The sequence below is a fragment of the Bactrocera neohumeralis genome, chromosome 5 (assembly GCF_024586455.1).
Source record: "Bactrocera neohumeralis isolate Rockhampton chromosome 5, APGP_CSIRO_Bneo_wtdbg2-racon-allhic-juicebox.fasta_v2, whole genome shotgun sequence".
NCBI lineage: Eukaryota > Metazoa > Arthropoda > Insecta > Diptera > Tephritidae > Bactrocera > Bactrocera neohumeralis.
In genome coordinates, this window is record NC_065922.1 from 10,654,922 (window position 1) to 10,666,988 (window position 12,067).

General features: G+C 35.3%; 1 protein-coding gene across 8 annotated transcripts in view; it reads left to right on the forward strand.

The window, feature by feature from the left end:
* The window catches only part of LOC126759048 (anoctamin-1), a 191,295-nt gene extending 181,384 nt beyond the window's left edge, over window positions 1–9,911 (forward strand). For all 8 annotated transcript variants that reach the window (XM_050473617.1, XM_050473612.1, XM_050473616.1 and 5 more), the window contains 12 exons: window positions 156–398; window positions 478–626; window positions 700–868; window positions 1,587–1,642; window positions 1,712–1,870; window positions 2,005–2,165; window positions 2,240–2,478; window positions 2,545–3,166; window positions 3,237–3,442; window positions 3,502–3,627; window positions 3,706–3,861; window positions 5,492–9,911. In XM_050473617.1, the coding sequence (XP_050329574.1) occupies window positions 156–398; window positions 478–626; window positions 700–868; window positions 1,587–1,642; window positions 1,712–1,870; window positions 2,005–2,165; window positions 2,240–2,478; window positions 2,545–3,166; window positions 3,237–3,442; window positions 3,502–3,627; window positions 3,706–3,861; window positions 5,492–5,800 (2,595 nt within the window). In that variant the 3' untranslated portion in view covers window positions 5,801–9,911. The remainder of the gene's footprint in view (window positions 1–155; window positions 399–477; window positions 627–699; window positions 869–1,586; window positions 1,643–1,711; window positions 1,871–2,004; window positions 2,166–2,239; window positions 2,479–2,544; window positions 3,167–3,236; window positions 3,443–3,501; window positions 3,628–3,705; window positions 3,862–5,491) is intronic.
* The last annotated feature ends 2,156 nt before the right edge of the window (window positions 9,912–12,067 follow it).

Consider the following 12,067-nt stretch of genomic DNA (forward strand, 5'->3'; position numbering starts at 1 on the left):
TTTTGTAAATGTTTAGAATTTCTAGAATTGCTTGCTTTGTGCTAACTGTACATTCAGTAACTGTAGTAGCTTAAGTAGTCTCTTAGTTCTTAGTAATAATGTCGGCCAACGTTAATTACAAAAATCTTTTTCACTCCTCGCACATGCGACCAAAGACACGTCGACGCTTCCAAGATGGCAAACGCAGTGTGGATTTCGTCTTGGCCTATATCGGCGATGATGATTATATACCCGAAAATAGACGAAAACGCGAAATATTCGAAACGAATCTAATCAAAGAGGGTCTGCATTTGGAGCATGACAATACGCAGCGCATACATTTCATCAAAATTCATGCGCCACTCGAGGTGCTCTGCCGTTATGCGGAAATACTGAAGATCAAATTGCCAATGAAGAAGGTTAGTGTCTAACGCGCATGAATTAATTTAATTTAATTTGTTCAATATTGTTAAAATGTCTTTTTCTAACCCGTTACAGATACCGGGGCAGGAGCTTATAGAGGAAGATGATTTTCGTATCAAATATTTTCTTACCACCACCTGCAGCCGCATCTTTAGTTGGTTAAGAGTCAGTGCGGAGCGTCCATATCGCATACACTTTGAGTTCTCCCGCAATTATGAGCATTTGTAAGTGTTTCTTTGCTGCACATAAACTGTTGTTTCTTTATTTATTTTTACTCACCTCCTCACTTCACCACAGATTCGACTGGGAGCAACCGAATTTCTTCGATGCTGGCGTACGCAACTCGATCATCAGCTTCATATTGGAGCGTCAGCATTTCGTCGAGGGCGAGGAGACACCTGATAATTTGGGTATTGAGAAGTTATTGGAGGACCGTGTCTATCACAGCGCATACCCACTGCATGATGTAAGTTTTGAAGGAAAATTGTGTGGTTAAAACGGATTCATAAAAAAAATATATATTTATACAAATATCATCCGGAGATAAGAATTTTTGGCCATCAATTTCTATACCCTGAACACCTAGAAAGAAACGACGGATACCTTATAAAAATATATTTATATAAATGGCCAGTATGACGAGCTGAGCCCATTTAAGGGTGTTCGCCTGTCTGTCTGTATATACGCGAGATATGAATCCAAAATTTTGCATACTTGTTTTTCTCCCCAAGAACATGCTCATTTGTCGGAATCGTCTTTATTGGACCACTATAGTATATAGCTGCCATACAAACTGAACGATTGAAATCATTTCCTTGTATGGAAAAATTTTTTATTTGATGGGATATCTTAACGAAATTTGGCATAGACTATTGTCCAATAGCAACAATACAATCCCCGAAGAAATTTCTCCGATCGGACCACTATAGAATATAGCTGCCATATAAACTCACCGGTCCATGTCCAGTCCTGGTATGGCATCTTTTATACTTGTGAAGGATATTATAGCTTCGTTGCAACCAAAGTTAATATCTTTCGTGTTCTTTGTTTTTCTATTCTCCAAATTACACTTTTCATTTTATTTTTTAGTTTTTTGTTTTTCCCAAAACTCCAAAGCTAGTGTGAACATGTTTTTAAATCGATTTTTAATAGTTTTATATTTTTACTTTTTTTATTTCACTAAGGATACGGATCGTGACTTCCTGCTGCAAGAATGGGCCACACTCAGCAAGTGGATACAGTACGTTTTCTTCTTCTTTTTCGCCTTTACTCCTCATTTACTTATTTGAAATGTTATTTTCTCCTGCAGCCTGCAACCATTGGACAGCATAAAAGAGTATTTTGGTGCGAAAGTTGCCTTATATTTTGCCTGGTTGGGTTTCTACACACACATGTTGATACCTGTCAGTGTATTGGGCATATTATGTTTCATTTATGGATTTGTAACGTGGAGCAGTGATCCCATAAGGTATGTCATGAGGCTTTATAAAGTTATAATACCAAAAAATAAGTAAGCAAGTTGTAAATTCGATCGAAAAAATCGTTTACCTAACTTCACATTGTTTTTCATAACTTCCACTCATCAATATATTTTCGTTCTAGTCGCCAAATTTGCAACGATAACCAAACGACACTCATGTGCCCACAATGCGATCGCAATTGTGACTACTGGCTCTTGGAGAAGACTTGTAACTCATCGAAAATGAATTATCTGATAGATAATAATATAACGGTGGTGTTTGCCTCCATAATGGCGCTTTGGGGTATGTGCATAAGAAGACAAAAATCAATACAAAAACAATTGCAAAATTACTAAAAATACAATTTTGCCTTACAGCTGTAGTCTATCTGGAGCTCTGGAAGCGCTATTCTGCCACTTTAGTGCACCGTTGGGGTTTGACCACCTTCTCAAAGCACGTTGAACATCCGCGTCCGCAATATTTATCAAAACTGCAAAAGCACAAAGATATCACAGAGCGTTGGAAGAAAAGCAATAATATACTGGAACCCGATGTGCCATTTTGGCGCATAAAATTCCTGCCCAGCTTCACCAGCTACAGCATTATGGTCTTATTTGTGAGTATAATTGCAAGAGTGCTCTATTTTTTGCTAAACTGCAATATTATTCGCTGCTTCTCACAGATCTGCGTCTCACTCATCGCCATCTTCTCCATGATAGTCTATCGCATGGCACAGAAAGCATCGCACAGCATTTTGGGCAGTGATAATTCGATGACCTACAAAATAATGGTGCTTCCCATGACCGCGGGTATCATCGATCTAATCGTTATCTCCATGCTCGATTATGTCTACACTTCGCTGGCCGTTTATCTCACGAATATGGAATATTGTCGCACCCAAACGCAATATGATGAAAGTCTGACAGTCAAAAATTATATCTTTCAATTTGTCAACTACTATTCGTCGCTGTTTTACATCGCCTTCATGAAGGGCAAATTCGTTGGGTACCCTGCCAAATATAATCGCATCTTGGGCTTCCGACAGGAAGAATGCAATCCCGGCGGCTGTTTGATGGAGCTTTGCATGCAGTTGGTGATCATTATGGTCGGCAAGCAGGCGGTCAATGCCATCGTTGAGATGCTTTTTCCATATATCATGCGTTGCATACGCAAGCTCTCTGCGCGCATGGGCATGCGTAAAGTCGAGAGCGAAGAGAAACTGATATCGTGCAATCAGTGGACTGAAGACTATCACCTAGAACCATCGAATACGAACTCACTATTCTCGGAGTATTTGGAAATGGGTGAGTTAGTGCCTCAAATATTGGAAAAACAAAAAATATACCCGCTTATTATCTTTACTCTCTTTCACAGTGCTGCAGTTTGGCTTCATCACACTCTTCGGCTTGGCCTTCCCGTTAGCGCCGCTGTTAGCCTTAATTAATAACGTCATAGAAGTGCGTTTAGATGCCATAAAAATGCTTAAGCTCATAAGACGTCCGGTGGCGCAGCGCGCCAGCAATATTGGCGTGTGGTACAACATGATGGCGATCGTGGCGCGCATAGCCGTTGCTTCAAGCGTAAGCCATTACATAATAATAATAATAATTGTCAATAAAATTTCAAAATACACTTGCAGGCTATGATCATTGCATTTTCCACAAATCTCATACCGAAACTGGTCTACACAACTGCCACAAATGACGCATCCTTAGAGGGTTATTTGAATTTTACGCTGGCCTACTTCAACACAGAGGACTTCCAGGTTGGTCGCACGATCTTTTATAAATATGTAAATGTTTTCCCCTAAATTGTATTTATCGGGTTAATGACTTGCTTCTAGGTACAACCAGTGCTGCGGGGGAGCATCTATGAGAATGTAACCTCCTGTCGTTATACTGAATTCCGCAATTCTCCTTGGGATGAACAACCATATAAGCGTCCTACATATTATTGGAAAATTCTAACAGGACGTCTGGCGTTTATCGTAGTGTTTCAGGTTAGAAAGCAAAAACGATTCACTCTGTATAAATATTCCTTTTGGTTTAATAATTATTTGAAGTCAACATATTTTGTAAATAAGTGGGGATATATATTCGGTTCATCTTAGTTAGATTCAATATTAGTTATGTAGCATATCTTTACTTGCTTGTTGTTGTTGTAAATGGTACCTAATCCCCGTTAGGTTGGTAAGGATTAGATAAGTTTTCATCGAGGTCATCCAACGGTAGACCTAGGAAACGTGTTGTGGGCGTGGTCGGAACATGGGGTGTCTGATGTGTACGCTTAGCAGGGCATGCAAAGAGGTGTTTAGTGTCATGCGGGGACTCAGTGCACGCTGAACATATGTATGTTTGATACGTCAGAGTTGATTCTGGGTAAATTTAAGGAGTTTAATGTGCTACAGTACCCAAAACGAAGCTACGCAAGGGTCAGTCTCGATTCTCGCGGCAACTTTGGCTCGTCGTCTCCAGTGGGTGGTGGTTTAACTCCTCGTACGCCATTCACTGAGAGGGAGTCGGTGAAGGTGTTAACGGCTTCACTGTAAATGGCGGTCAGTGCATTTCTGAAGTTTATTGCGTCCAAAGTCTGGTCGGCGTATTGCTTAATGTCGTCGACGTAATTGAGGAATTATGCTCCTAAGAAGCGATGCTTTCACAAAAATTATCCATGCAGTCAACTGCTTGGAAATGAGTTCATTATGCTCCTTAACTGGGAGCATACGGGCCTCACTGCTGAGGATTAAGAGGCATCTTGTTGTAGTTTGGAGTGCAGTGTTCTGACATGTCTGAAGCTCCTCGTCTGCTTTTCACTGCATCCATGCGACCATATTGGTGTGGCGTAGTTAAGGACCGGCCGGCCGATTGCCTGGTATGTTGCCAACAACGTTTCTTTGCCTTTTCCCCATGTGCTACCGGCTAACGACTTGAGGATTTTGTTGCGGCTCTGTACTTTGGCACTAATCGCGGTAGTGTGAAGTGCGAAGGAAATCTAAGGGTTATTGACAGTCAGGATTTTAACGCCATCGACTGCAATATTAAGGTCAAGTCTGTACACCTGTCCAGTTAGTGAATATGGTCGCTATGGATTTAGTGGGCGAAAGTGTTAGATTCCGTGCCGCGAGGAAGCGAGAAAAGTCGGAAATATCTTACCTTTACTATCGTACTGCTTGAAAAAAGGATGCTTAACTTGAAGTTCATCTTCCTATATCTCAAAATACATTCCTCAAACATTTGAGGGACTACGCAGAATTGACTGTCGTGGGAACGAATCTATAGATTCTTATTGTAATCCGCTCCTGTTTAAGGTATGACTCGAGCTTATAGTAGTTGGCTTAAAATCATCTTCTAGAAATTGAGTCAGTGTTGAGCCTGGCACCTCTTGGTTCATTCAAATATGTAAGATTAGCGTTTAAGCGATATAGCCTCCTATACTAATCACGATTAGACTCAAAAGTATAAAATTTAGCCATACATATTTATTTATAAAGACAGTTTCCTCGACTAAGCACCACGCCACAGCCGCCATCTCTCCCTCAATGGAAGATAATTACTTGTGCTTTAATTAGATTAGTCCAATTTCGAGATTTTAACCGATTAACATTTCCACCACCTCTCTCACATTTTCAGAACGTCATCGGCATGATACAAGGCATAATCGCCTGGGCAATCGCCGATGAGCCGAGCAAGCTGCGCAAGCGCATCGAACGCGAAGGCTTCCTGCTGCGCGAACATATTATCGAGTATGAAAAGAAAACGGCGGCAGAAAAGGCAGCAGCGCGTCGTGCCATAGACGAAGCGCAATACGAAGACGAGAAATTGGATTACTACGCGAACAACAAGGAGACGACGACGACAACACAGCCGCAGACAGTGCAACGCGATTATGGCGACAATGATAATGTCGTTTATAGAAATGAGCGCACAACGCCGCTGTAGAACAACGATTTGCTAACTGTAATATACGCTATAAATAGTTTTACTTTGTAAGCCAATGGCGAACGAAATGCTTCTGCATACCTGCTTTATACATTGTATACGGTATAATATGGGTTATGTAACGGCTATAATTAACATATGTAGAGGTGATTGCGCAAGCACAAGAGCAAAAACAAAAGCAAAAGTAAAAAGTAGTTAGAAAATATGTTTGTAGGTGGTTTGTAGATTTTTTAATATAATTTTATTTTTTCTAAACTCATTTCGAATATTTCTAGACTGCATTAAGAATGCCGCACACACACATACATGTTTACTCATTTAAGCATGTGTGTGTGTGTGTATTTGTTGAATTGAAATAACGATATTGTTAGGTACTTAAAGTGTTTTAAGCTGCGACATCACCGTTGTTGTGCATGTAACTGTTATCTATGTAAATATAAAATTAAATTTTTAGTAAATGCTGCTAATTAGCAAACAAAAACAAAAACAAACCAGTGAAATAGTAACAAAAAACTGCTCAAGAAATATTCATAAATTTTTCATAGTAATTTGTAATATTCAAGGAAAAATTACATACACACACATATACATATGTATGTATGCAAGTAGGCTATAAAAGGCAGCTATTGCATAGCAAAAGCAATAAAAAATTTAATTTTAAAGCAAAACCTGAACGCATACATCAAAACATTTGTTAATTAATTGTAATATGGAAAAATTGATTTCTTTTTTAACTGATTCGTTGCATTTTCAGCCACATTTGCCTTAAAGTACGTGCATAAATGTAAAAATTTATATAAATATTTCATATGTTTATAAAGCAAACAGTTTGTAATTGAGTCAAAACGCGCCACAGGTACACACGTACACACGTACACGAATATATAAATATTTATATGTTTATACCAGCAGATGTGTGTCCATTTTTCGTAGCAATAGTACTGAGTAATAGCTAAAAAGCATTAATAAATCACAATTTGAATAGATTAACACATTTTAATACAAAATGCTATTTTAAATTAGTAGACAATTAAATACTAAAAATAGTAGCAGTTTTTAACGAAATTAATTAAACGCCAGCCAAGCAAATAAATTATAAAAAAATAATAATAATAAATATTAATAAAAATCATTACATATTTACATTTATACTCACTCAAGCTGTAAGCAAGCAGTCACAAATGATTATGTGTGCATTAGAGTGCGTCAAAAAAAATTTAACTATTTGGTTAAACACATACATTTATACTCACTCAAGCTCAAAGCAACCAGTCACAAATATTTTACATATGCATTAGGGAGCGTCAAAAAAAAAGTATTTTGAATTTATGGCTTAAAACTAACATACATATTTATATACAGAGGAAAAATATCCGTGTAGGGCAGGTTTTTTTTTTAGCTTACTGGTGTATTCTAGTCCAATGCCGCGAATTTCGAGCGATTTGGCATTTAATAAAAAAGCATTTAATATTTTTACTATCAGTTTTTCTTAAAATGACAAAAAAACATTTGATATTTTGCCATCAATTTTTTCATCATTTGTTTATTTATATTTGAAGAGTACAGAAAATTGAGTTAAAAAATAAAGTTTCATTGATACTTTGAGTTATGCGTCTTGGCAGTAAAGGGGGGAAAAGAGGCCACGTTTTCGTCGCCATGACATCTCCGCTTGTGGTTATCTGGAAAATAAAACAATGACGGATTCTTGTTTATACGAATAACGCTATATCAAGAAGCTGCGAAATTGAAAAAAAAAATGTTTCGTAAAATGGCGCCTATTCAAAAATAAAGGTAGAATTTTTCACTTATTTTTAAACTTTGCCAATTTTTTTTTTAAATATTACAAATTTAGATTCTTCATTTTTTGTTCACTAATTTTACTAGTTTTACTAATTTTTTAATTCTATCGAATTTTTCTTAAAATATTACAAATTAAAATTTTTCATTTTTTGATTGAGAGAGATTTGAGAAAAATATTTTACCAATATTCATTTCGAATAAGTTGACTAATTAGAACTTGAGATATTGTGGCAACCGCATACACGCCCTTCTCGAAAAAAAGTAGTTTCGAGAAAAACGCGTTAAAAGTTTTATGTTTAGCAGAACCGGTCCAGTTGCCACGACACTAAAACCGCTGCAACTTCAGAAATAATTTGAGTTTTGAAAAATCCTTTTAGGAAAATATTTTTAATAATCGACAGTTCGATCCGTGGAAAAATAAATTTCCGATTTCTTCAAATTTCTAGTCTAGAATAGCCCCTTAATTTTAAAAGGTGTCGTAAGTTTGCCGAAAATGCCTTTTTGAACCGTTTAAGATCAAATTTTTTACATCGCGTATTATTGTAGAGCTTAAAATTTCCTCTCCATCCACCTCTGTAGAATTTTTTCAAAAAGAAAAATAAATTTAAAAAACATCGTTAAAATTTCGAAAAAATTCGAAAAAAATCTAGCACAAAGTTCATGAAAACAAAATCACGTTAACGAAAACCAAAGTTGACATGATTTGTTCAAAAGATATCAGTTATTTTATCACAAAAAGTTCCGATAGAATTTTTGAGCTACTAGAGTTATCACCGGAATTTTTAAATACTGAGCCGGAACATTTCACAAAAGAGAACAAATATATGTATGTATGTATATGAACTTATGGTATATTTATTTTTTTCTTTCGGTATTTCAGAACTATTTTATTACATCCTAGGGTTCTTTTTAAATATAAACATTTTAAGCAAAAAAAAAAAAATAAACACTAAAATTGCATTTTTGGAATTTTTCAATTTTGAAAAAAGTTTTATGACACTTTTCTGTTTTTTTTTCTTTTTTAATAAAAAAAAAACCATATGAAGAACATTTTGAAAAATTTTTTTGACACTTTTATTTTTATTTAGTTTTTATTTTTATTCTTTTTTAATTTGTATTTTTTTTTTATTTTAAAATTTTGGTTTTAATTTTTTTTAATAAATATTTTTTTACATATTTTGATCTTTTTTATGACACTTTTTTGTTTCTTTTTTTGTTTTTTTTTTCTTTTTTAATAAAAAAAAATCATATGAAGAACATTTTTTTCATATTTTGAATTTTTAAAAATTTTTTGACACTTTTTAATTCTTTTTAATAAATATTTTTAAATATTTTTTGCATATTTTGAATTTTTCAATTTAAAATTTTGTCGAATTTGTTTTTGTTTTTAATATAAAAACTCATCCGAAGTACATTTTTTTTACCAAATTGCATACTCTACACGAATCCGCAATATAGAAAACTGTATTCTAAACGTTTCAAAAGATATGGCATTATTAAAGAAAACTAAATTTTTTACTTTTTTTTTTATAAAAATATGAGAAACTTCGAATGTTCATCGCCACCTTTGAAAATTCAACTTAAAATCCTGCCTTGCAGGGATATTTTTTCCTCTATATGTATGTATGTATATAAGTATATACATATGTAAATTCCATAATTTTTTGTTTGAATACCCTAATATACATACATACAAACAACTCGTGTACCTATCAAATTGCACTTCTCTTTCAATGTTAACAAAACTAACCTATTCACATACAACTACAACTACAACACTAAGAGCATTATTTACCAGATTCTATCTATATATTATATATCTGTACACATACATATTCACGCATATATGTATGTGTGCATACTCGTTATGTAATTATGCTATTATGAAATATGTACTGTTAAATGTCTGAAAATTATTTACGAACTTTTGTATATTTTATATGAGATTTTATTATTATGTGTGGAAAGCGTAAATATGTTCTAAATATATACATATATACATACATTATGGATTATATATGTACATACCTATGTTTCTATTTACACAACACATTTTCCTATACTCATATGTACATATGTACGCATGTAAATAAACACACAAACAAGTGATTGAATGCATTTGCATTATTCGCCGATATTCTTTAAGTGGCAACACATATTAAACGCAAGTAATACAATCCAAACAGTACCTTATATGTACAATACATAATGTACATGTACATATGTCTATACATACATGTATGTATGCAAGTACATATAAATAAATGAAAATAAACTAATACGAAATAGCACTTGGAAGCGTTCGAAAGCGCAGATTCTTTGATAAATCAAAATTAATAAATTGAAACAATAGCAAAAAGGGTAAGGTTATGGGAAAGATTAACACCGGTTGCACCCATTTTTTTTACACATATGTACATACATACATACATATGTATAATGCGAAGAGAAAAAATCGCACCTGATTTTAAGGAAATGTCACGCCTTCTAATCTATAATTGCGATATAAATTGACTAGAGAGCCGGAAGTTCTTAATGATCAGTGTCTATGGGGTTAAGAAATAATAATAATAAGATACACATACGTATATAGGGAGGACTAATATTTACCACATACACAGTATGAGGATACAAGCTTTTTTAAGGTCTCAAGTTTTTTTTTTACTTTACCTTGATTAATCCTGCTGTGATCTTTTCTAAAATCAAATTAGCTAGCTAGTGACCACTTTGATAAAGGGGTTTGGATAATATACGTCCAAATAGACCATGTCCAGCACGCAGTGAAGAAAATATAGCAGCCGTAGCTTAGAGCATACCCGAAGACCGTGGAGAGTCGATTCGCCGCCGTTCGCAGCAACTCAGACTGACGGATCGAACGACTTGGCGCATTTTACGTCCAGATCTTGAATCAAAAACGTACAAAATACAGCTTGTGCAAGAACTGAAGTCGCTCGTCCTTTCCAAGTGACATCGCTTCGCTCTATGGGCTGTTGAAAAGTTCCAAGAAGATCCGACGTTTTCGAGTCAAATTTTGTTCAGCGATGAGACTCATTTCTGGCTCTTTGGGTATGTAAACAAGCGAAATTGCCTCATTTGGGACTGAAGAAAGTCAAGAGCTGCCATTTCATCCTTAAAAACAATGATGAGGGTTTTGAGCCGGTAGAATCATCGGTCCATATTTCTTCAAAAATGATGCCGGTAAGAACGTAATCGTCAATGGCGACCGTTGTCGCGCCATGATAACCAACTATTTGATGACTGAAATTGAAGCTCGTGATCTCAGCGACATTTGATTTCAACAAGTTGGCGCCACTTGCCTCACAACGCAACAATCAATGGATTTATTGCGAGAACACTTCAGTGAGCAGATAATTTCATGTTTTGGATCGGTCGTTTGGCCAATATCGTGTGATATCACACCGTTAGACTTTTTCCTGTGGGGATATGTAAAGCCTAAAGTCTATGCGGACAACTCCGCTTCGATTCAGACCTTGAGGCGAAACATCACGCATGACATTCGCCAGTTACCTGTCGAAATGTTCGAACTAGTCATCAAAAATTGGACTCAACGGATGGAAGTTCTGAGACATAACCGCGGCCAACATTTGATAGAAATAATCTTCAAAAAATAAATGCAAAGAATTTTCGTTCGAATGATAAAAAAAAAACATTCCCCATTAAATTTGAAATTTCTGTGTTTTTTCTTTAAAAAGTAGGGAACCTCGAAATGGATTAATGGAGCTTCCACTTTTCGAACAAATTTTTATCGTATCCCTGTATGTCACAATACCAAATTTGTTTTTTTTTCCTAATTTCATGTAAACTTTTTACTTCGGGCCAAAGTTTTATCGAGAGACAAGTATATACATTTTAAATTTTTTACTCGGAAATACATATTTCTCTTCATTCTGATCTCTTCACCAAGTTACCCTTTATGAACCAGCGGGGCATACACATATGGTCGCTTAAAACATGACTTAACTTCGTATAATTTTATGTAACATGTGAAAGAATGCCGTTATTTAAAAGATAGGGATGGCTTTGTAGCAGTTCCACCCTTTCTCAGTACCAACTTTTCTTAAATCATAGGTTCCTTTAATCGTCTCCGATTATTAATAAGAAAAGCAGTGATCTCCTTCCACTGTTCTCCAGCAGATCCTAAAAAATATAAATCCAAATACCAAATATCACCTCGAATACATCTATTTTGTAGCTGAACATCACGAGCCATTGATTCGATTATTCGTTATTGAAATGGCCAGATTTTTCATGTCTGTATTATATTTTTTGCTAACTGACAAATTCCGATTTAAGAACGGGTCTACAAAGATGGTACGAATGCGACTAAGTAAGGTCACTGCAGCAAAAAAAAAAATAATGCTGGAATATTTTATGCTGTGAAAAGGATTCGGAATAAAATATTCGAAACAAGATAGCCTAGAAATCAACTACGGAACGTGTAACCAA